We start from the raw sequence: 26,536 nt of genomic DNA on the forward strand, positions 1-26,536 counted from the left end.
GGTTTCTAGTTCATGTTATCAGTTCATTAAAGCCAGGACAGGAACAAACAAAAGGAAAGTTTATATTTCCTTCACTTTGTTTTAGATCACTCCATGAACTAGTCATCTGAAGGTTCTGTAAAATTATTTTTACAGAACCTTTATAGGCTTAATTATCACCTAGTTCATTGGAAGCCTAGGTTCAGACTTGAGTATGCAGCATGTTTTACTTTTGTTGCAATTTTTAAAACATTCTTTTCTTTTTTATTCCAGATAATCACAGGAGAGGCCCTTTCGGTATATCACAACTGTTTGCACTCTAATTCATTTGTGAGAAATAGCTACGTTGCTACTATTTACAAGGCTCTGGGAACATTTCTTTTTGGTGCAGCTGTTAGCCAATCTTTGACAGACATTGCCAAATATTCAATAGGTAGACTGAGGCCTCACTTTCTGGACATATGTAAACCAGATCATATCAACTGCAGTCTTGGTTACATTGAGAGCTTCAAATGCCTTGGAGACAAAGTAAAGGTTAGCGAAGGAAGGTAAGTCTGTTAACATGTCTGCCTGGTCGTGAAAATATTTTATATTTTCTTTTTGGTAAAAGTGAGAATTTAACCATTTTGTAAACAGGATTTATGATGTCTCATCATTTGTCTTCCACTAGCATACAGAAGGTATTGTGTGTTTTGTTCCCATTAACAACAACAAAATAATCCAGATTTCATTTCATTAACTAGTACTGTACAAAATATTTAGCATATGCTAATTACTGCCAATACAATAAGATTCTGGTTACAAACTGAAGCCTTGAAAAAAGAAAAGTTGAAAACATTTGCATTGGTGATTTGATAGGTATTATCATTTTTGGTCTTTGTCCCTCCCCTTTTGATGCATTATGCAGAGCTAGATGTATAATCTAAGGATTAATGTGTTAATTACAGGACATTTTACATTCCTGAAGTTGTTTTTCTGTACAGAATCGTTCCCTTTATTTCCTGCTATTCAAGCTGTGAAGGTTGTTGGTATGTAGCTGGAGTGGCACCGCCCAAACATAGGAGGAAAGGGATTTGAATTTTTATAGGAATGCCAGGACTTACAAAAATACAATAAAAAATGAAAGGAAACCCGCCCAAAAGGTCCTTGCAGTTTTTGCAGTTAGGATGGCAATGTGCCATGGCTTAGAAAGAACTAGCCAGAATTGCATTAAAATCTCAGATTTGTGCTTTTTTAGAAAATTACAACCCATTTCCAAAATCGGAGGGAGGGAGGGAGGGAGGGAGGGAAGGAAGGAAGGAAGGAAGGAAGGAAGGAAGGAAGGAAGGAAGGAAGGAAGGAAGGAAGGAAGGAAGGAATCAGATTACTTGTGACATGCCCAAACCCATATCTGAATCAAAATTCCTTAAATTTTTAGATCATTGCCTAGAACAAGGGTAGATAACCTTGGCTCTTTTATGACTCATGGACTTCAACTCCCAGAATTCCTGAGCCAGCATGGCTGGCTCAGGAATTCTGGGAGTTGAATTCCACGAGTCATAAAAGAGCCAAAGTCACCTACCCCTGGTCTAAAAATACCAGAGGAACAAAATACTTCTATATGAATTTTTTTTTATTATTGCTGAAAGAATATCACTGTTTTAACAGAAAGTCAGTAAGGAAGGAAGATTGCAGATGAAAGGCTCTTAAGTATTAAAACATTGCTTTTCCTCTCTAAGCAGAATTACAATTGATGGTATGAAAACTTAGCTGTATTCTATCCACAGTGTACTGAATGTTGTCAGTATTGTGCATTCCTTTTTCCTATCTGATTTGGTCACTTTTTTTCTTTTTGAAACAAGCTCCATCAATTTCAGTCTCTTTGGAGCCTATATTCTACTCTCCCATTTTTCTCCTCTTCTCACATTCAGAAGAACTAACAGCTTTTTCTCTCTTGTTTATTTTTTATTTTCCAGAAAATGTAAACTGTTCATACTGAGTTAAATCAAGATTTCTGTATGAACTAGGAAACATTAAACCTTACTTCCTAGTTACTCTGATTAAGGAATTTGCTTCTGTCTTCATATACAATACATTAAAAAGAAAATAATACTGTAGGTCAGGGGTGTCAAACTGGAGGCCTGTGGGCCGGACGTGTCATCCGGAAGCCACTCCCACCCCATTGCCGGCAATGGCAAAACCGTCCTGATATGTTGCGTGATGTCACGTGACGTTGCGAGTTTGACATGTCTGCTATAGGTCATGTTCTTTATTCCAAAAAAGAAGTAACATTCAGGAATCAGTTTATTAAAAATGTGCTGTGGATGATTGGAGCTTCTTTTGGAGATGAAGAAATATTTTCATTTTATTTATTTATTTATTTATTTACAAATATTTATATGCCGCCCAATCCCAAAGGACTCAGGGCGGCGTACAAAGTTAAAAACAGTCATAAAACAATAAAATAAAATAATCCAGTCATACCGCGAGTCCGATCATATCCCGGCCCGCCGAGGACATCAGCCCCAGGCCTGCCGGAACAGGAGAGTTTTAACGGCTTTCTTAAAGGCCGGCAGGGTGGGAGTAGTTCGAACCTCGGGGGGAAGTTGATTCCACCAGGTCGGAGCCACCACAGAAAAGGCCCTTCCCCGAGGGCCCGCCAGCCGACATTGTCTGGCCGACGGGACCTGAAGGAGGCCCAATCTATGGGACCTCACCGGTCTCTGGGAGCTGTGCGGCAGAATGCGGTCCTGTAAGTAACCTGGCCCTATGCCATGAAGGGCTTTGAAGGTGATAACCAACACCTTGAATTGCGTCCGGAGACCCACAGGAAGCCAGTGCAGCTCGCGGAGGATAGGTGACACGTGGGCGTACATTGGCGCGCCCACAATCGCTCTCGCGGCTGCGTTCTGAACCAACTGCAGCCTCTGAACGCCCTTCAAGGGTAGCCCCATGTAGAGCGCGTTACAGTAATCCAGTCTTGAGGTGACAAGGGCATGAGTGACTGTGAGTAAAGCCTCCCGGTCCAAATAAGGCCGCAACTGGTGCACTAGGAGAACCTGTGCAAAGGTCCCCCTGGCCACAGCCGATAGATGTTGTTCCAAATTTAGCTGTGAGTCCAGGAGGACACCCAAGTTGCGTGCCTGCACTGAGGGAGGTAAAGTTGCCCCCCCCCAGGACTAAAGATGGACCATCCAGTTGGCCTTTGGGAGGCAAGACCCAGAGCCACTCGGTCTTGTCAGGGTTGAGTCTAAGCCTGTTCACCCCCATCCAGACCCTCACATCTTCCAGGCACCGGCACATCACGTCGACTGCTTCACTGAAAGGACACGGGGTGGAGATATACAATTGGGTATCATCAGCGTACTGATGATACCTCACCCCGTGTTGCCGAATGATCTCACCCAGCGGTTTCATATAGATGTTAAAAAGGAGGGGGGACAGGACCGAGCCCTGAGGCACCCCATAATCGAGGCGCCTAGGGGTCGATCTCTGTCCACCCGCCAACACCGACTGCGACCTGTCAGAGAGGTAGGAGGAGAACCACTGCAGTACGGTGCCGCCCACCCCCACCTCTCCGAGACGACGCAGAAGGATACCATGGTCGATGGTATCGAAAGCCGCTGAGAGGTCAAGAAGCACCAGGATAGAGGAATAACCCCTATCCCGGGCTCGCCAGAGGTCATCAGTCAGTGCGACCAAAGCAGTCTCAGTGCTGTAGCCGGGCCTGAAACCAGATTGAAAAGGGTCCAGATAATTGGTTTCATCCAAGGATCGCAAGAGTTGAGACGCCACCACCTTCTCTACCACCTTCCCCACAAAGGGGAGGTTGGAGACGGGACGAACGTTCTTCAAAACAGCTGGGTCCAGGGAAGGCTTCTTGAGGAGGGGCCTCACCACCGCTTCCTTTAAAGGTTGCGGGAAAGACCCCTCCATCAAGGAGGCGTTGATTATCGCCTGGAGCCAGCCTCGTGTCACCTCCCTACTGGCAGAAACCAGCCAGGAGGGGCACGGTCCAATAAACAGGTGGCGGCATTCATTGCCCTCACGGCCTTGTCCACTTCATCAGGGGTCACAGGCTCAAACTCGCTCCAGATAACATGACTAAGATCAGCCCCTGGCAACTCGGCTGGCACTGCCCAGTCGGAGTCCAGGTCTCTCTGAATCTGGGCGATTTTGTCCGACAGAAACTGAACAAACTCCTCAGCTCTCCCCTGCAAGGGTTCCTCCGCCTCCTCCACTTTAAGAAGGGAGCGGGTCACCCTAAACAAGGCGGCCGGGCGAGATTCTGCTGACGCAATAAGTGCGGAAAAGTGAACACGCTTTGCCGCCCTTATCGCCACTAAATAAGTCCTAATATAGGCTCTTAATAGTGATCGGTCAGATTCAGAGTTACTGGCCCTCCAACGTCGCTCTAGACGTCTCTTGTGGCGCTTCATCTCCCGGAGCTCCTCAGTAAACCAAGGGGCCCTCCGGGGACCACCACCACAGAGAGGTCGCAAAGGCGCAATTCGATCCAGGGTCCCGGACGCCGCCTCATTCCAGGCCGCAACCAGGGACCCGGACGAGTTGTGGACAAGGGAGTCAGGTATTTCCCCAAGCTCCTCCTGGAACCGATCTGGGTCCATTAGGCGCCTGGGTCGGAACCACCTAGTCGGCTCCCTCTCCCTGCGATGGGGGAGTGATGCTCTGAAGTCCAGCCTCAATAGGAAATGATCTGTCCATGACAAGGGCGAGATCTCTATTCCCCTTAATTCCAGATCATGTCTCCATTGCTCCGAGAGAAACACAAGGTCGAGTGTGTGACCACCCCTATGAGTTGGATCCTGAATTACCTGGGTCAGGTCCATGGTTGCCATGGAAGCCATGAACTCCTGCGCCGCCTCTGAGCGATCGCCGAGTGATGGCAGGTTAAAGTCCCCCTGTACTATAAGTCTGGGGAACTCCACCGCCAACCCGGCTACTGACTCCAGCAACGCAGGCAGGGCTGTTGCAACGCAGCTGGGAGGTAGGTACGTCAGCAGCAAGCTCAACTGAACCCGCGAACCCAACTTCAATAGGAGGGACTCACACCCAACAACCTCCGGGGCAGGAATCCCACGAGGGCTCAAGGACTTCCGAGCGATGACTGCCACTCCCCCACCCCTGCCCTGATGTCGAGGCTGATGAAGCACCACAAACCCATCCGGGCACATCTCCGAGAGGGAAACACCCCCCTCAGGGCCCAGCCAGGTTTCGGTTATACATGTCAGGTCTGCCCCGCTGTCCAATATTAAATTACGGACAAGGGGGGCTTTGCTGACAACGGACCTGGCATTAAGCAACAGCAGCCTACAATCAGGGCCCTGTGCTCCCCTGTCACCAGTACTACAGGATGAGCCTTTTGAGGGGCCGGAACAAGGAATCGCTCTAACATAGCGAGTCCTCGTTCCCCAAAGATGGCCTGCCCCTCGGCTCCCGCCATATCTGCCCATCCCAGTCATGACCGGGATGCTCCGACCTTCTCCCCTCCCCAGAATACCCCCACCTTCACCAGCCTTCTCCCTTCCTGATCGGACTCGCTTTCCATACAAACCGAGCCCAAGGGTAAGTCCTGCCCCCCCCTCTACTTTTGCTATTGCACTCAGCAGAGGGGGTACCAGGCTCCACCCCCGACTCCACCATACTCATACCTCAAACACTCAATACACATTCACACTCAATTTATATACATAAAAAAAATAAAAATTTTCACATTCATACGCCCTAAGTACAATAATAAATTTATATATAACAGGGCCACCATTCATCTACATGCATACTCACACCCACAATAAATATTCTCTAAAAAATAGTATTGCCCCTCTGTGTTCCAGGCTGGTCCAATGTGGCCGGCTAGATGGTCATTAGGTACTTGTCTTGGGGAAGACCGTACTTGGCCTTATGCTCCTCAAAGAGCTGGGTCAACTTCTCCAAGTTGTTACTGGCCGTCGCCGCAACGGCGGCAATTGCTGCCAAGGCAACGGGCGAAGTCACGCGGGGAACCCAGGTCACTGGAGAAGGCCCCGCCGCGGAGCCTGAGGAAAACGACGAGGCGGCGGTGATAGGAGAGAAGGAAAAGGAAGCCACACACGGGGCAGCGAGGGTTGGCTGAGCGCCGGGCCGGATTGCCCAGGCGGGCTGCTGCGGCGAGGCCTGCCGCCACGGGGGAGGCTGTGGCTGCTGGTGGAGCAGGCCGACATTCTCCAGTGGCAGAAAGTCAGGCTGTGGGTCACTGCCATGCGGGACGCGGGATATGCCGGGCAGTGGAAACGAGGCGGTGGCGGCCTCCAGGCATAGCAAAGCGGCCGAGGCGGAAGACAAAAACCCTACACAAACCCAGTTAGAAAAATGGCTAACCAGACCAAGCTTCAGTGGAAAGGAAGCCATGAGGGTAAGAACGCTGGGCTGGGCAGGGTAAGGTGGGGCAGCGGCAGCTGGAAAAGCCCCGGACGAGGCACGCCCTGCCCCTCTCCCTAGCGAAGGTTGAAAAATTTTCCTCCGCCCGGGAAGCTACCCGGCAGCTCCGCCGCCTGCTCCGCCCGAGCCCGGCCTCCTTTCCAAACTCGTTGATAGGCCCGAACGCCGCCGCTAGCCCGGCTCTAGTCCCCGCCTATCCTCAGCTCCGGCGCAGCAATGGCAGCGTCGGCCCCGGCGCTGGCTGGCAAAACAATCCTTATGCCACAGTCACCGATGGTTGCTTTTCTTGGCTGAAGCGATGGGGCAGCGGGGGTGGGGTGGATTGCAAAATCCGCCTTCCTTCGTCTTTCAACCCCTGCAAGCTGCCACAGGCTCCACGAGAAGGGCGCGAACGGGCCTCCGTCGGTGGAAAGAAGCTGCGCCTGCCCCGCGCTGGGCCTGGAGGCTCTCAGTCCTCGGAGACGAACAGAAGCGGCCGTTGCACCCGGTGAAGTTCGGCTCCTCAGCCTGGAGTCTCGGCGTCCAAGCTGAACAGTTTGCCTTGCCTCTGTCTTCAGAACGGTAGCTGATCCTCACGTAGCGCTCTTGCCAGGAGAGAAGCTATGATTGGAGTGAACCTAGTCTGCCACAGGGTCAATTTGCCAGCGTTTTTGGAGCGAAGAGATCGAGCTCCGACAGGCGCGCGCCCAGCCACCTTGCAGTTCTTCTCAAAGAGTCAGCCTTCGCTACGTTTACTGCAGTCGTCGCAAAAGCTGGCCGGAGAACCAGGCAAGAACGCTGAAAGCTCGGTCCCAGACTAGGCAAGGCGCTACGGCTGCTAAACTCGTTTTCCTCCTGTTGTCTGCAAGCTCCCGGCTGATTTTCACTTTATTTAAGTGAATGATTTGGGAGGCAGCAAAACAGAAAAAAGTGACGGCCTCTGGAGGGCTTCTCTTGCAGGGTACAAATTGACTAAGAGACAAAAACAATATCCATCTTCCCCAGAGGGAACTCCTCCTATGGATGATTAGATCTGGGATATTCGCCCAGTTTTGGAGGCAAATTTCTAACCCCTATGAATTTTAAAAAAAAAATAATGCTGAGGGCATTTAAAAACTTGGGGGGGGGTGAGAGTATCTGGACTCTTTTCAGCATACAAGTGATTCTGAGCCTTCCAACTCTTGTTTTATAACTGAAAAAATGCCCAACAGCTGGGAGCTTTATCCAGAGGCTTCTCTTAATACAGGCCATGAGTCCATATAAGAAAGAAAACCAGTTTGATGTAGTGATTTCCAATGCTAAACTGGAAAGTGACTATGAATAAGCAACAAAACAGAGAAGATCCTTTGCCATTACAAAAAGTACAATCCTTTTCTCTATCATAGTTTTTTTTTAAAGAAAAAAAGTAATCCCTGCAGTTTTCTTGGCAAGATTTCAGAATAGGTTTGCCATTGTCTCCTTCCTAAGGCTGAAAGAGAATGACTGGCCCAAGATTACCCAACACCTTCTTCCTTGAGGCAGGACTAGAATTCGGGATCTCCCACTTTCTAGCCTGATTTAACCTGTAGGTCAAACTGGCTCTCCAGACTGACTTTACAAGGTTAAAAAAAAAACCTTTGGGGGAGATTGGAGAACCAAAAGAGAACAGCCATTTAGAGAAAAATAAGTTTAGATATAATTAGGATCTTTTTATTGATATTGTGGATTGATCTGTATTGAATTATTTCTTTATACGATATATTTTGCTCTATGTGAATTATATATGTAATTTCATATGTATGTCTGCCTGGAAAATTAGCTGCAAGTGAAAGCCTTAATCTACATAATACATGGCTTGCATCTTTTTGGCACTGAGTAGCATTCTAATATTATTTAACTGTCATGCATCTTGGCTATTCTGCTAGCCATGGGAAGATTTTTACTTTCTTTTCTCCCAGAGTGAAGATGCAGAGAAGAATGTCATGCATAGATCTGTAATAATGGAAGGAAAATAATATTCCAATAGAAGAGAGTGTTTGTAGCTCAGGTTTGAACTGCAGAGTCCTTGGTGCTCTATGAGCTTGGCTGTTTGCTTGCAGATGTTTCATCATTTGGATTAGGTAGCATGATGGTGCTCCATGGAAAATAATATATTTTTAATCTCATATATTAATGCAAATCAAATGATATTTGTTTAATAAGACAGAACCAAAAGTGAAGATTTGAAAGCAAATGGTGCTTGAGAACACATGCTTTGCATGCTGAATTTCTCTGTTCCATTTCCTGGTATCTCCACATATTTATTGATTTAGTGATGTACATTCAATTCTTTAATAAATATTTCCAATGTGGATATAAAACTCAGGTAGTAACTGATAGAAGATATCATTTTCCTGTAATTCTACCAAACATCTGCTAGTTTCCATAGACAATTATGCACTAGATTTTATTCAACAGAAAACAACTACATATGTCCATATGATTGACTTTAAATGAGGACTAAATGATTTTTAAAATGTAAAAGTTTTACAGTTCTTTACAAAATGTATCCCAGGGTACTTCACAAAGTGATTAAAACAACTACCACAATACTGTAGTGATTGTGACCTTCTATACAGGCTGTGACTAATATGAACAGTGGCTCCTGGCAATACAGATCATGGGACTAAGCTGCTATACAGAAATCCAGTTGATTATACCAACTTTAAAACAGGTTCAAAAACATTCAGAGGAGAGTTGTCCATTGGCTGTGTACAGCATGCATTGTTTTGATATTATTCTGATTAAGCAAGTAATTACTGTAGTCTGAGATAACTTGAGGACTTAAGGAAGAAAACAAGAAATTAACCTAATGATTCATAAAATAATGCTATATATATAATGTTGCACCTAAATAAAATATAATGTAGGCATCATTCTATATCCATTGTATAATATAAAATGTACTATAAGGCAGCATTTTATAACATAAAATGGAAATAATATGATACCAAGATAGTGGTAGTTCTTAACACTTGCGTATATAGAGTGTGTTGCTTTTGCAAACAATTGGAAAAAAATGATTCTTTGCCTGTGGCTGAGCCTTCCCCTCTATGCTGACTACTATCTGCTGTGATATTCATAAAATCACAATTCTGTGTTTAATTACTGAATACAGAAGAAAGAAATATACTGGCTTATTTCTTTGAAGTTCAGTAGTTGTTCATTGTAAGCGTGAACATGTAGCATGCTTGACAAAAATAAAACTGGCAAGATACTTTGGTTTTGATGGTTTTACTCATTATCCCTTCTGATGTCCTATTATGACTAAGAATTCATCAATTCTGTCTTGCTGAAAAAAATCCTTTGAAGTATGAAGCATTTTGCAAATGAGACTTCAGCTTTTTGAAACAGGTATGGGGATATCTAAGGCTGATACTGTCAGTCTACTCTTTTGAACTTCTGACGTCCAGACAAACAAAATAGGATTCTCAATGAAACATTGATAATTGCATTCATCATTCCCTTGACTATTTGGGTTCATAAGATATCTGGAAGTATATGCATACTTTTATAACATTTATATCTACATAAGATTACTGTATACTTTATCTTGTTGCTGAAAATGAAATATATGATCAGATATTTTTTAGCTCTTAAAGCTAAGTTGCACCCTAAAGATTCTCTACCCTCAGTACTTTATAAAGTTCAGCCTAAAGTGAAAAAAATGGAATATTTTTCTGTTGTAATCTAAAGATTACTATATTGCCTAAACTGTAATAAAGTTTGCATGAGGGAAAAGGAACGTCCCTCAACCATATGGCTAGGCAGCTTGGAAATGTTGAGGGCTGTAAACAAAGCATCTAGAACAGTGGTTCTCAACCTGTGGGTCGCGACCCCTTTGGGGGTCGAACGGCCCTTTCACAGGGGTCGCCTAAGACCATTGGAAAACACATATTTCCGATGGTCTTAGGAACTGAGACACCGCTCCGCATCCATCTCCGCATGGCCTTCTCTGCCATTTGCAGAGAGAGAGAGACAAAGAGGCACTTTTGCTTCCCTTCTCTCTCTCTCTCTCTCTCTCTCTCTCTCTCTCTCTCTCTCTCTCTCTCTCTCTCTCTCTCTCTCTCGGACTTACCTACTGCAGGGCTCCTGATTGGCCCTGCGCACGGTGCCCCACCCCCTGGGAGAAGCGCGGCCAGGGCCTTGTGGCCTTGGAGCCACCTGAGGAAGCCCTGGGTTTCCTGCTGGGAGCAGCCTGCTGGAGGCTCCAGTGAGCGGGCCAGCCCTCCTGCAAGCCACGGCCCAAGGGAGACCAGTCCCTGTGATTCCCAGCCAGCCCGACTATTTGCCCCACTGGCTGGGAAAGCGTGCCAGAGTCCAGGCTGCCAGGAAGGAAGAAGGAGATGCAGAAATGGTAGGAGAGGAGAGCCTCCTCCTGGGGCCCGGCGCTGGCGGTGGCTTCCTTGCCCTCCTCTTCCTCCTCCCCTTCTTCCTCCTGCTGTCCCCCAGGCGGCTCAGGTGGGCACTGGGACAAGAAGGGTGCCTGGGGGGGAGTAGCCGGGCTGGCAGAGGCCGCACGGCACCAGCCCCCACTGCGGCTCCGTCGATAGGTGGAGGGCGAGGCCGGGCAGCGCGGAGTCCCGGCTGGGGTGGCTGCTTCCTCGCCCTTCTTTCTCCTGTTGCCCCCCAGGTGGCTCGGGTGGGTGCTGTCCCCACCGCGGCTCCATCAATGGGTGGAGGGCAAGGCCAGGCAGCGTGGAGTTCCGGCGGGGGCGGAGGCCGGGCTGGGGGCGGCGGGGACCCCGATGATGCAGCCGGGCTGCCGCGACCGGAGCCACTGCCTCCTGTCCTGCTCCCCCTCCCTGCCTGTTTGGCTGAGGACGTGGCAGAGGCCGGGCCGGGGGGCGGCGGGGACCCCCGGCAATGCTGCCGTAAGAGAGAGAGAGAAAGAGAGGAAAGAGAGAGAAACAGAGGAAAAGAGAAGAGAGAGAAAGAGAAAGAGAGAGGAAAGAGAAAGAGGGAGGAAACAGAAAGAGAAAAGAGAAAGAGAGAGGAAAGAGAAAGAGAAACGGGGAGAAGAAAGAGAAAAAGAGGAAGGAGGGAAAGAGAGGAAAGAGGGAGAGAGAGAAGAGAGAGGAAAGAGAAAGAGAGGAAAGAGAAAGAGAAAGAGAGAGGAAAGAAAGAGAAACGGGGAGAGAAAAGAGAAAGGAAAGAGGGAAAGAGAAGAGAGGGAGAAAGAGAAGAGAGAGGAAAGAGAAAGAGGAAAGAGAAAGAGAGAGAGAGGAAAGAAAGAGGAAAGAAAGAAGAAAGAGAGAAACAGGAAAAGAGAGAAGAGAGAAAGAGAAAAAGGGAGGAAAGAGAGAGAAAGAGGAAAGAGAGAGAAGAGAGAGAGGAAAGAGAAAGAGAGGAAAGAGAGAAAGAGGGAGAGGAATGGCGCTTCTCCAACCAGGCTGGGTGGAGCTGGCGGAGCAGCCTTCCTGCCCCCCCTCCCCGGCCAGCTGGATGCGGGGTTGGGGGTTACCACAACATGAGAAACTATTAAAGGGTCGCGGCATTAGGAAGGTTGAGAACCACTAAAAGTTCCCAGAAGTAAGGAATTCTCAGTGAGGTAATTTCAGGGAACACATTAGAAACTGGAATGCTTGCCCACTAGGCTCAGAACCCCAAAAGCCATAAAATTAAAGTTTGGTACTTCAGTTATTACCTGATTTTGAACCTTGCTGTGCTACTTGGGTATGTTCTTGATTGTTTCTCTCCAATGAACTAGTAAACTGGCTTGCATTCAGAAGGATTTCTGCCATACAGCTGAATTGAATCTAGAGACTGCTACACCTTAGATATGTCATTACACGTATTGTCATCTGGAGAAGTATGTGCATGGAAGTGTCTAGCAAAATTAACTTCATTGAAAATAAAATGAACAAACATAAAATGGGAGCCCCTGGTTTGTCTGGTAAAAAGGTGTTCAGGCTGCTGCCTCTTTTAATATTACATATGATAAGGTGATCATGCTTGATATCATGGGAAGAGGTGGCTTGGCATTCTTTAGCTGTCTAAGATTACAAACGATATAAGCTTGCATTAGTCATGCTGGTTGAGGTTTATAGGGGCTAATAGAAGGTACAGGCCAAATTAAGATTAAAGATACAATTTCCATTCAGTAATACACTATAGAACTCAGAAGTATTATTTGCTTTTCCCCTGTGGTCAATAACTTCACAAGTGCAGTAAGTTGCCAAGGTTAATGCCTCTCCAATCTATTTAAAATTGCTTTTTTATATATCTATAAATAAATGTGAGTGTCAATTTGGTCTGGGATTTTTTTATTTATGTCTTTAGAGTATATATTAATATGGGCTGCCTTACTACAATGAGCTTAAAATTCTGCTTTAATGAAAGAGCAATTCTGAGAACTATATATAAATAAACACATCTAATTTTAAATGGCCGTTGTTCAGTCTAAGGAAGGACACATGGTATTTTTAAGTGAAAAGAACAAAAATAAGCAAGGAACAAAATGTAAATTATTTTGAAATTATATTATTTACAGTAAAGTTTTCTGGGTGTGCATGCATTCAGGTCTTTAGATAGTTAAGTATAGAAAAACTATGTTATTTAAATAAACACAAATTAAGATTTGAACTGTCAGACCTAAAATTCTTGATACCTTGTTCAATTTTTTTCTAAAGTCATTTTCTTAGAATGGAGGAAAAAAAAACGCCTCACCTTTAAGTACTTTGGTAATCAGAATTGGGAGTTTTGGGAATTATACTCCAAGACTTCTAGAGGAATCAGACTGCGGAAGATTATTTTAATCCAGGAGTTACTTTAATTTCTGATTTCTTTTTTAAAACTCATTGAGAATTGTTTTAAGTCTTTTTTACATACTTGGCTTAAACATGGCTGGCTATTGTATCTAATACTAACTATTGATCCAGTAAGTGATTCTCACTAATACCAACTGTAGTCCTTAATAGAACTGCATCTACATGGAGGGAAGTACGTAGCAGGGTACCCCAAGTCTCTGTCTTACTCTTCAATACTCTGTCTTACTCCAGTACTCTTCAATATCTTCATCAGAGATTTAGATAAGGGGATAGAAGAGGAACTCATCAAATTTGCAGACAACACCAAGCTGGCAAGTATAGCCAACACTTCAGAAGAAAGGCTCAAGATATAAAAGGATCATGACAGACTTAAACAAAATGAAATTCAGTGGTGAGAAAAGGTTCTGCTTTTAGGCAGGAAAAACCAAATGCACAGGTATAGAATAATAATAATAGTAACTCTGAGAGGGATCAATAATAGTAACTATGAAAGGGATCTTTGAGTCCTAGTGGACAATCACTTAAATATGAGCCAGCAGCATGCTGCAGATGTCAAAATAGCCAATGCCGTTCTAGGCTGCATTAACAGAGGGATCGAATCAAGGTCATATGAAGTGTTAATGTCATTTTATAATGCCTTGGTAAGACCACACTTGGAATATTTCATCCAGTTTTAGTCGCTGCAATATAAAAAAGATGTCGAGACTTTAGTAAGAATGCAGAGAAGAGCAACAAGGATGATTAGGGGACTGAAGGCTAAAATATATGAAGATAGATCAGTGGTTCTCAACCTGTGGGTCAGGACCCCATTTGAGGTCAAACGACCATTTCACGGGGGTCGCCAAACAACGCAGTCCGCCATTTTCCCCCCCTTTTCCTTAGCTGTGTTACTCCCTTTTATTCTATTGGCTTTTGAAAGCCAATAGAATAGACTCTCTTGAATAGAGTCTAATTCTATTGGCTTTCAAAAGCCAATAGGAATTGTCCAGGCTGTCTCTGCCCTGCTGAGCCCGCCAAAAGTCCCATTCTGCAAACGGTGCTGCACCAGTTGAGTAGTCCTCGACTTACGACCGGTTGGGGGTCGCGGCATTAAAAAGGTTGAGAACCACTGAGATAGATTGTAGGAATTGGGTATGACCAGTTTAATGAAAAGAAGGACTAGGGATGACATGATAGTAGTATTCTAATATCTAAGGAGTTGCCACAAAAGTATCTAAGGAGAAATTTCCTGACAGTTAGAACAATTAATCAGTGGAATGACTTGCCTCCAGAAGTTGTAGGTGCTCCAAGAGTGGAGGTTTTTAAGAAGAGATTGGACAACCATTTGTCTGAAGTGGTTTCCTGCCTGAGCAGGAGGTTGGATTAGAAGACCTCCAAGGTCCCTTCCAATTCTGCATTCTAAATTAGCCTGCTAGTTATATTTTAATTTTTTAAGCTCAGGATTCCAATCTGTTCAGAATAGATCCTTGTTAAATTAACCCATGAAAGGTGGAGGAACTGGTGAGGATGTCTAATTAGTGAGAACTTTTCGCTTTGTAGGTAATAACAGAATGTTAAAATGGAAGCTGGGAATGTAACTTTGTAATATATGTCACATACGAATTCAAATATTTTCAGGACTTACAGTAAAATAGCTTCTGTACTATCAAAGCAAGATAGGATATCTTGCCTTGATGGTGTTCACTTGATTTTACTTGATTAGAGTCAGCATTTCTTTAAAAAATGTATGTGATAAGACAGAGAAGGACAATGCTGGCTTAAGTTAAGTACTGATTTTTGCACTGCTTTAAGAAAATTAATATATTAATAATACTGTCATGGTTTGTTTATTATTAAATTATGTAGGACAGTTGTTGACAGGTGTTGCATAACTTGGGCAGAAATTGCAAGGCAATTTTCCATACAAAATTCAATTTCCTGGTGCTGTCTGGAAAAGCTAGAGTTATTTGAGAATTCCAAACTTCTTACAAAGGCTAAGCAATTCTACTGCTTTGGCAGAGCAACAGTGGTCTTGTTGCTGTTATTACCCAGCTGTCTCTACCGCAAGATTCAAGTCTTATCCTGTTGATGAACTACAGTAATTGTGATATAAACACTGCAAGCAGAAGACAGCAATCTTTGTCTCAGCTGCTCCTTTGTGAAGGAAAGAGTGCACCTTGGAATTGCTGTGAGATTTTGTCTGCAGAAATGCAAGCTGTGCCTTGTTATAAGAGTGTGATAAATGCTTTTTTCTGGTGTCTCCAAGCAAAGTGTTAGGGAAAGGTTTTTAGGCAAGTGTTCTTGGAGTTAAGCTGCAGCCAAGAGGACTTCCCCAATCTTTCTTCAGCAGGCATCAGTATTGGGCAACAATACTGTGCACAGCATTATCTGAAACTGTGTTGATCTTGCAGAGGATTTATATATCAGTATACTGTAAGTAGAGTTTGATTTGCACCACTCTCTCTATTATGTTGGGCATCAATAGGCAATGGGAACTACAGAGGTTGCTGAACTGCATATTCCAGCATCCCTTATCATCATCTTCCACACTTCCAAAGATGGCAGGAGCTCTGCAGCATCTGGAGGGGAAAAAATTAGGCAGTATGACAACATTGACCAAAAATGACTGAGCGTGGCGAGAAGCATCTCAGAAAACTGGCAATTATTCCTTCTCCTTTAGATTCATTTCAAAGGATGTACATGAATCTAAACTGGGATCAGAGTAGGTCAAGAGAAGGAAAACATAAGGCACGCCTTGATTAATAAATATAACTTTTTAGTAATTTTATTACACATTATGATTAAAAAGATAAAACTAATACAAACTAAACTGAAAAAGTAGTGCAGAAAAAAATAGAAAAGAAAAAAAATAAGAATACGGTAACAAAAAAGAAAAATATATAGAAATGACTTTCCCCCAAATCACAGAAATATAAACAATTTTAATAACTTATCACCTTCTCTTCAAATAACATACAACAAATGATCTCATCTTTCTATATCCCATCTCTTGTGTAGAAACAAATCCTTAATGCCTCGTCATTCAGTCTTGATCAAGAAAAGTCTGTTAAGGTTTACCAGAGATGATGATATATTAATTTGTTATTATTTGTTGTTTGTATATCCTTTTTAATTATTGAACATTTGGTTTCATTTGTATATCCAGTGTAGCATCTTTTTCCATGTAATTCTTGTAGCCTCTCATTTTTAAATCCACATTCATATCAATTTCAATCTTGCCTATTATAACTTATAAGAGGCAGATACTCCTAAAATTAACTTTTGGGTCCACTGTTCACCAATATCCTTCAATATGTCTAATGTTAAAGTATTTTGCTGCATTCTGTCTTAGTAAGTCAGATTTAAATATTCTTATCCATTAATTGTAGGCTTTAATTCTTTCTGGCTCCCTCTATTGTCCAACTTTCAAAGAATGTGTGTGTTTTTAAGAATTCAAAACAAAAGCATTTTCCCACAGGAAAGATTCTTATAATTAATTTGAAGCTCTCATTTCAAATCTATCTGGATTCTTAGTCCATTTGTAACTTTCCAAAATCAACAATTTACCATCTTTTTTATGTTTATTCCAAATCTCCCACTTTTTTTTAAAGTCCTTAAACTTGTATTTAAAAAAACCTCTTTTGTTAGACTTTTCTGGTGCCGTAAAATTTGTCAAAACAAAGATTTATATTAACTAAAAACAGTTAACAAAAATGATTAGAAAATGAAGTATGAAAATCCAATATCCTTAAAGGTGCTGGCTGTGGTCAGTGCTTTTATTAATAAATGGAACTTTGGAAAAATTTGTCCTTCATTCAGTTAACAAAAATACAATATTTCCTGTGGCACAGCTTTGAGAAGTGATGTTAGCATGCATAGCATTGCACTAATGTAGTGTTTTCACCATATCCTGTGGCTTCTGCTAAAAGTTCTTTGGGAGATGACTCCAATCATTTTATTTGTGCTTTAAAATGATTTTTTTTCATTATGTGGGTGAGATGGCAATTTTTTTGTCTTCCTGTTAATGAAAGTTTTGAAAAACACTGGTTTTTTTCCATACACTAGTACTAGTTAGGGATTTCTTGGCTAGACAAGCAGATGGTCATTGCAAAATTGCTTGGAAACTTCAAGAAGAACCGGGCTTTTTACTGTAAACAGTAGTGGACATGATGGTCCTTGCTCTGGTAGAGCAAAATAAAAATGCTCATATAGTTTGCAATATTACGTATCCAAGATAGTACTGTATTTCTGCTGGCAACATTAGATTTGCATTAGGCTGAAGGAAAGCTAAGAAATTGGTCATCACAATCACAACTGCAATATTACATCTTGTGTTAGTATGATGCTCTATTTAGGGGTGGGAGCATTCTAGGGTGCACCAGAACAGAGTTTTTTAGGGTGTTTTAACACCATTGCTGTACTAATGCTGGATTAGTATAAAGACTAATCCTGATGGAAATATTCAAGAATTGTTCTGTAAGCAAAAGATGCTAACACATGTTTTAAGCCCTGTGAAATTAGATAATGTTCAGAAGTGGCTCAATCAAACTTGCTAGGTTATGTTATTATAGCCAGTCTCAATAAAAGTAGATATAGTTTTCCTGTGCAGCTTAAAAAGATGTGTATATGAAAAAAAAATAACTTCAGTTTTCCATATCGAATCACTTGTCTCTGTTTCAGACTGGAATATTTACCTGCAATTGAACCCAAGACTTTTTGCCACAGAGTTTAATGTGCTGCTGCCTCCCTTTCAATTCAAATATAACTATTTAGAGCCAACTATGTCCATCATTTAACATTTTCATATGGATTACGATCCCTAAAAGGATCCTTCAAGTCAAGAAAGAAGAAAAAAATAACTCACTCTCAGAATATTTATTTTATAAAAATCTTTCTACTTTTATTTTTTAGATTTTTGCTGTGTTGGCTTTAGCAGCAGTTAGAGAGAAGTTTTATAGCAGAAATCATTGCTCGTTTGGCTCACAATTTCAGAATTTGTACTGCCAAGCTTGCCACATCATAGCAAACGCTATGTGATTTGATTTATTTTATCACTTTTTCCATAGAGCAGTGCATAAATCATTGGGACATGGAATTGCCTCAGCTCTTGTACTCACCTTTTGCCATTTCAGTCCACTTTATAGCTTAACATCTCTTATGAAATATTTTCTTCTTGTTTGCTTGTGGTGGATATAAAACAGAAGTTGAAACCCAATCTGCTGAAATAGCTTTATTATTGAAAGGGATGTTAAAGGTAGGGGAATAGGGGACAGTCCTTTAAGTTAGCTTACTTTTCATGTTAGAAAGCTATAAAGATTTATATCTAACAAATCTTGGAAGGGGAAGTGTAAATTCATAGAAACGTAATATTGGGAGAAGACAAAAGGATTTTTTTTTTTTTAGATGAATGCATGGACTTTGAGTAAGAGGAAAAAACACTCCATATGAAAGGAGGGCTAGGACAATGGGGCTTAATGTAAAGTTGGCAAAAGAAGAGATGCTAGGATCTATTCATAGACAAAACAGCAATGTAAGAGAGGAAAGGAGATGGTTTTAAAAATTAGCTCTTCTCTTTAATTCCGTGCACAGTAATAACTCCAGATCTGGAGAAGTCAGTGAGATCTATCCATGATAAAATGCAGGAGATTTGTTGTCCTCCCATCCGCTTCAGTCTTTTTCCATTTTCTGATTGCCTGTTGTCCCCTGCCAACACCGGACAGCAGGTCTCTCCTGCTGTCCCCTGTTGCACTCTGGTGCAGGTTCTAGTGTGGTGACCGAGTTTCAGCTCTGGAGCATATGTCGTGTTCACCCTTCTTAATGCAGGGTGTACCCAGTAAAACTGGGAGTCAACATCTCTGAGCTGCAAGAGAAGTTTCAACTCCTTCTGAGTGAAACTGAGTTTACAAGCAAAATGATTTACAACCAGTTGCAACATGACCATGATTTCTGACAGTTTTTGTTGGTTTCTGTCTGTCATAACAATGGTTGTAAAATCGTGTTTACTCACACCTTGATTTACAATCACAATGACTTAGAACTGAAATTCCATGCTCCATTGCGGTCATAAGTCGAGGATTTACTTGTACCATCTTAGCCTTTTAAACAAAAGCAAGGACCTTTGAGCATCTTAAAGGCTAAGAAATTTATTATTGTAAAGATATGATTATACTATTCATGATATTAAAGGAACACAGAACATAAAATTAAAAGAGTTGGAAGAGGCCTTGGAGGTGTTCTAGTCCAACCCCTGCTTGAGCAGGAGATCCTAAACTATTTCATATAAGTGGTTGTACAATCTCTTCTTAAAAGCCTCCAGTGATGGAGCACCCATAAGCTCTGAAGGCAAGCCATCCACTGGTAATTGTTCTCACCATTTAAAACCTGAGAAAAATGCACGCTTCAGGTATAATTGATCCCAGTTTTGTTAGTGTTGGCACACTAATGTAGTTTGTGGGCAACTATAACAGTTTATTTCATATTCGTTTTGGATGACATTTGCTTATCTTGTAGTTATTTAACTAAAGGCAGAATAAATATTTTCTAGAATAATTGCCTGTTTATACAAGCATGCATTTACAACTACATAGATGAAGAAAGCACTTCAAAATTCCCATATATATTTTTATTTATTTATTTATTTATTTTGTTTGGAATTTCAACACTAAACTTTCAATGTTCTTCAATTTGTATTTATTGTAATATGATTATTTTAAGTTTCCAACTACTGTTTGCAGCCAGAATCACATTGAGATGGGCAGCCATATAAACAGATATAAATAAGTAAATAAATCTTATGTAGAGGATATTTTTGAAGATTAGTCATGTCTTTCAGTGTAACTATATACTTATTTGTATTCAGGTTTTAAATTTTATTTAAACAGAAAGCTGAGCCTTTCTTTGAATATGTCAATATTGATATTAAAATAACATTTAAATCTAACTTTCTGAAAACATTTTTAAACCTACCTTACTTGACTTATTTCCCCAAATGTATCAAAGGTGTAATTAAAGGAAAAAGTTCTTATTTTAATTAACGCTAGTATCAAGCTCCTTCTTTTAATACTGCATGGCTTAGTAGCTTAAAATATTTTAATTTACCTAAAACTAATCTAATAAAAGTCTAATAAAACAGAGACATTTAGAAATCAAAGTAGTAACATTTTGCCTCTAGACCGTCAATATGACATCAGTAGACATTCTCTTCTGGTCTGCAAAACTCCACCATCCATTTTATTTTATTTGTTTTAGATTCTTTTAATTAAGAAAAAAAATAGGAGTCTTGTGTATTGTAAAGTATCAGCTTCAAGCATAATTTTTATTTCCAAGGCTGCTTCTATAAGTGCTTGCTAGAACAAAGGCTGAGGTAAAGTGGCCATGCTGACAATTTCCAATGCATTTGCCATCTAAAAATTGGGACCTGTATCTTAATGCTTTCCCACATTGAAGCCCTAAAGTGTTGAACCTTTATATGTATAAGATAGTTAGAAATAAAGCCAGCTTAAACCCTTTTCTGGGACTCAATCATTTCTCCATTTTGGTCACAGCATTGACTTGAGGTGGAGTTGGTAGATGACATCAGGTGTATTTGCCCTTGAGGAAGATTAATGGTTCTGTATTTGTGCTAGGACATCTTGGTTATATAGATCAGCCCTTAATCTATGAAATATACTAGGTGAAACTTGTAACTCTTGAGATAAATGACCAGCTTTGACTATTAAATTCCAGAGGAGATGAATGTATAGCTGTGGATGGCAGCCACCCTTAAGAAGTACAATCAGTACTTAGAGGCATGCATATATAGAATACACAAAACTTAGACTTAAATGTGTATCTCTGTATAGTTTATTTAATACAAGCCACCATGTTGAGTTTGCAGATTGTCAGTGATTGAAGTTGTAGTTCCAATTTTCTTGCTCATACGTGGTTATAATAGACCATGAAAGTTACTAAGGACATTCTTGGTCTATATGAACTTGGATTTCAGGATTGGCTAGAAGCTCTTTCATATATGAGGATCCCAACTATTTTTTGAACTTGTGAAATGGCTTCTATCAGATTTTATGGACCTGATTTACCCATGTATTGTACACATGGGAATTTTGGAAAGTTGCATATTGACATACCACAAGTAGAGTTTGCATACATTGGGTAGGATACAGTTTCATTGCCTGTAATCAAAGCAGATTCTGTCTTTCTCATCAAACAAACTGTGTAAAGGAGGACTTTCTTACTAAGTTAATACTCTTTGTATTTTGGAAACCCTTTCAAATCCCAGGACATAGGTTGAGTTTCACTTGTTTAAAACCCTGAAATTAGATATTCAGAAATTTTAAAATTAGCTGTTTTTCAGGGATCAACAGAAAGCAGATCCTTGTCTTTCTCAGCTACATAATCAAGAGACTCTCCATAGCAGGGGTTGATTAATCAATTTGACTTCTGTGCATTTGGTGTAACTGAGATGGCACTTGGCAATGAGGAATAAAAATGGAGTTTACAATACTCATCCATTGTGTGACCTTTAACAGAAGCATGTGTCAAAAAACATCTCCAGAGATAGTTCTGTCAATGGTTTAGCTGGATACACGTGTGTTGGTTTTGACAAGGAAGACAAATGGGTGTGTAGCTGCTAATACTTTGAGAAGTTTCAGTTTAATAAAGCACTGGCCTGCATCTTAAGGCTTGATACATAGAAAATGATTCCTGCAGAAGCAATGATTTGCTTCAGCCTTCCTGAAGCAATTGGAAATGGCACAAATGGAATCCAGTTTTTTAAACTTCGTTGCTTATAGCAGGAAAAATGCAGCTGTTTATTCAGGCTGACCAATGCTTGAAGAGACTTGTAAAAGAGAAAAGAGATGTCCTCTTTCCCTCTTCCTACCACCTTCAATTCTGGAGTGCAGAATCCAAATCTGAAAGGGCTTGGAGAGAGCATTAACATCTTTTGGCTCTGAAACCCTTTGCCGTCATGCCTCCCTTTAGACTAATCTTAATGTACATCTCTCCCCCAAAAGTCAAAGTCCAAAATGAACATAAATGAACCATGAAACAGTACAATGATTGTGAAGTTTCCATTTCAAGTTTAGCTCTTGATAGCATCTCTGCTAAAGTGCATGCAAAGCATACTCTTTATTATAAACCTTTTGAGTTAAATATGAGTTATTCTTACTGTTAGAGGTGGGGGATGTGATCATAATTAGCAAGTTCAGAAAATTATTGAGAAAATTTGTTTTTGCAGTTCATCAGTCCCCTGGCAGTCATCTCCAAAAAGCTTCTTAATGTTATTGATGGAAGAATTTGAAGGAAAATTCATACTTCAAGGAAAATAATAGGTGAAAGTATTTGTTAAAAATTATTTTATTACTTTGTTCTGTGTTGTCAGGAAATAGGAAATCCTCTTTAATATCCGCAAGAAGAGTAGATGCTGAAACCAAACTGTTCTAAAATATTGTGGTTGAGTACTGGAATATTAAGTTTCAACCGTCAGTGTAACTTCATTGAGGCATTGAATGTTTTTCTGCCTTTATGAAATACTCTATTGTTGAAAATACCATCTGCTATATTTACTTATTTTGGACCTGAGGGTGTAGCAAATGATGAGAAAGTATAATGTGGATGCAAAAGATGGTTTCAGGTATGCAATTGTTATCAGATTGAAAACATGTCCTCATCTTAATACATCATATCTTGAAATGTCAGTTTTAGGAGTGTTTTCGTGGTAGTGAGGTTGTGTTTTGCAATATGGTTTGTTCTAATGTTTATACATTGAATATGCTGGGCAGTTTGATGTTTTCTAAAATAGTGACTTGTTAAAGCACATGATAACTCTGAAAATCTGAGATTTTATCTTACCCTCTTAGCATTCATATTTCATTTAAAAGAGAGTTGCATACTGGATGGAATCAACCTCTTCATATTGTTTTAGAAGTTGTGGTAATTTTGGTATATTGCAAAACTAAACATAGGTTGCCTCAAAAAGGACATGCTGCACAATGTAAAGATGCAATAAATCTAGCATTCCCCAACTTGATGCCTTTCAGAGAGTTTGGGATTACAGTTCCCAGAATTCCCAACCAGCATAGTTGATGGATATGCTGCCTGAAAATGAAGAAATTATTGTCCAATAAAACACAGAGGATCCCAAATTGAGGAGGTGGTTATTAATAGCCCTCTGCTACTTTAATTTGTCTGATCCAGTTTTAAACATGTTTAAAGTAGTGGTCATTAACAAAAGTTGTGGCAACAGCTCTAAAAATTAATGCTTACATAAATGTTTATCTACTTTCAATCAGTGTATTGATTTTATGAAAGTAAGAGAAAGGATGGAGGATTGTTGTACAATTTTATTACATGCTTTTGTAAATATTTTATTAATTTCAAGTTTTATAATCATAAGTACTTAATAAACAACTCGGTGTCTGGGTTCCTTTATCATTCAGTGGTATATATTAACTTTCACTCAAAATGCTACACCATCCAGTATTTCCCTGATTCTCACTTCTTCTAATAATAATCATTTTTCCCCACTATACAAGTATAATTCTTACCGCTATTAATACCTATACAATTAAATATAAACATCTTCATCATGTGTTTCTAATGTTATACATAGTGTCAGTAATATCAGTTTATAATATCTTCTCTAACCAAAACATATCTCAAATGTATTGGCAATCAGAGTTCCCTTATTCAATCCGTATCCTGTTTTTCTTCTCTTTTTTTCCAATTTTAATTTCCCATCAATATTCAAAATAACTTTATCAATTATCTTTTTTTCTCATAATTAATTACATTTGGGTAACTGAAAACTTCCCTTATACCGACCCTCTTAGTATTTTCATATTTCCCATCTTATAGAAAATTATGTTATCCTAATTACAAATCACATCCTTCTGTTTTATAATGGTCCTTTTATTTCTAACAATTGTCTATTTTAATCATATACAAACATCCATTAGATGGTATAATACCTCATCTAATTAGTCAGGACATCTATTTATTACATGCTATAGAGCTTGTTATAGCTTACTATTGAGTTAGCTTACATTGTATCATATTTATATCAAGAAGTTGAATATGCCAAATACTTGATTCTGGGTTCTGCTTCCTACTGGGTTACACTATCCCTGATGCCTGGATGCAAGTGAGAATTATGCAGATGTTTCCCAGAAGGTAATAGCAAATGCTTAAGCCTCCAAAAAATGTGTGAGTTTTTACTTTTCTTACAATCTTGATTACTTACTGTAGATACTATACATAAATGTTGTGGTTCAATTCAGATCTCATATGACTTCATTTGCTCTGAGTAACAGTAATATGCCGAGAGTCAGCAGTTCTCAGGTTAAAGATGTCACTTATGTCAATAATTAACAACTGCCCCACTTCAGCAACTATGAGTTTCTTGAAATGTGGGATGGTGAGAAGAAGAGGCAACAGATTTAAACTGCTGTGGGGATCTGGAAGCTGCATCCTCATGCTTGGGGGGGGGCAATTAGTTGTTTATAAATTCTGTTTATAAGCTGTTATTTGTGAATGCTTTCCTTTCTTTTTTTCAGAACATTTTCAGCATCATCTTGATTTAGCATTATCAGAGGGACACATTTTAAAAATCAGTTCTAATTTTTTTTTAAATTTGAATTGGACAAAGTTGGAATTAAAAAACTTAGCTATTATATGGAAACAGTTGTCAGAGATATAATTAGCCTAGCTTCTCGAAATTATACACTTGAGCAAACATGGAGGTTTTGCTACATGGTTCTTTATTTGCCTCATATTCTCTTGCAATTTAAACAACCCAGCTCAAGTCCCTTTTCCTTTTAAGATCCTTCACTCTACTCAGGGTGCCTCCTTGAGTTAACTTTTAGTGATAAAAAATATGATTTTGCAATATGAGCTAAAATGGTTAACATAATTTGGTTGCATTCATGATTAGATTACAAACTGATTTTTTTTCCTAATACAGAACATACCATGTCAGTATCCAAATTGTATTGATAGCATTGTGAAAGGTCTTACAATAGTATCTTCTTCAGACAAGGATGAATTTTGTGCAACTACATAGAAGAATTGTTCAAAGCATGTTTAAAAAGAATTACAAATCTAACTTCTTGCTATGTTTTCCATGAGATGTATGCCATGTATGTTTTGTGATGAAAAAAACATCTCTTCTAGATTGTTTCTCTCTTGATGAACCTAGAAAGAGCTCTAGTGCCAGGTATCTTTAGGTTAGTAGCTCCTTCATATTTTTAAATAGCTTATTTGGGAAAGAAGTGTTAACATTAGCCTTAATGGCCAGAGTGAGAAGTCAAAATAAAATGTATACTCTAGCTTTGTATTATCTGACTTGTTGAAATAAACCTTTCCAGGAGAAAGATATGCAAGGACAGTTGAAACAATAGCATCCTGAAAGCACTTGAGACTTGATATATGATCTGCTATTGGGATGATTTAAATAATTTAACAACATGATAAAAGAGGAAGATGAAATATAAGTAAATAAAGGTTTGAGTTTCCAGAGATGGACACTTTCTCATTGTGGTTTGCTTATTTACCAACTAGGACTGGAGGGACAGAGATTGAGGAACATTGTCTGCACAAATGCTGCAAGAGTTTGGAAAAAATGGCTGGCAGGAGGGACAAAATGTTCTGCTCTGAGACTGCCTTTGGAAAAAAGAGTTGTAGAGGAACACTGAGCAGTATCTCTATTGTGTCTCTGTTTAAAATATTAAAATTATGGCAGGCAGTGACAGAGAAGAAAAACAAATACAGCTGGGGAACTGATAAGCTATAAAGGACAGGTATTTCCAGATGGAATTAGAATACCATTAATAACTTTCTCTGAAGTTCTCTAGGAGAGACATGATCTGTGTCTGAAAACATGAAAGTATAGCTAATATACCATGGTGCATTCTGATGTTGAAAGGTCAGGCTATATTGGCTGTGTCTTTTGGCAACGCTGCATCCAAGAATAGAAGACTAATTGTAATAGTCTGAAATCCTTGGCATGAATTTGTTTAGGCACACTGTTTGCTCTTCTCTCACTCTCATCCTTTTCATCCATATATGGAGATAATACGGTCTAGTTCTGCGACGTTATGATCACCCCTTGCATCAAGGCTAGGAATCAAAGCTTGTGAGAACCCCAAAAGCCAGCTGAGCACCCCACGGTATAAAATCCAAAACTGGGTAATCCTATATCTCCAAACTGTTCACAGTTATGTTTTAATAATGCTGCATCGTTTGTATTGTGGATTAAGTACTCTCTTAATCTTTTGGGCTGACAAGCTGAACTTTTAAGGCAGTACAGAATCAAATAGATAAATGTTAAAGTTATAAAACATTGATCAATATATAGACAAACATTTTAATTTATTAATTCAAGTGAACATAACTCATTT

The 26,536-nt window shown here is 40.5% G+C and overlaps 1 protein-coding gene across 3 annotated transcripts in view; it reads left to right on the forward strand.

Moving 5' to 3' along the window:
• Nucleotides 1-26,536, forward strand: part of PLPP1 (phospholipid phosphatase 1) — a 77,616-nt gene that overhangs the window by 35,474 nt on the left and 15,606 nt on the right. For all 3 annotated transcript variants that reach the window (XM_039355710.1, XM_039355718.1, XM_039355726.1), the window contains exon 3: nucleotides 253-527. In XM_039355710.1, the coding sequence (XP_039211644.1) occupies nucleotides 253-527 (275 nt within the window). The remainder of the gene's footprint in view (nucleotides 1-252; nucleotides 528-26,536) is intronic.

Source organism: Crotalus tigris, unplaced genomic scaffold (genome assembly GCF_016545835.1).
Source record: "Crotalus tigris isolate CLP2741 ecotype Arizona unplaced genomic scaffold, ASM1654583v1 scf7180000017571.3126492, whole genome shotgun sequence".
Taxonomy (NCBI): Eukaryota; Metazoa; Chordata; class Lepidosauria; order Squamata; family Viperidae; genus Crotalus; species Crotalus tigris.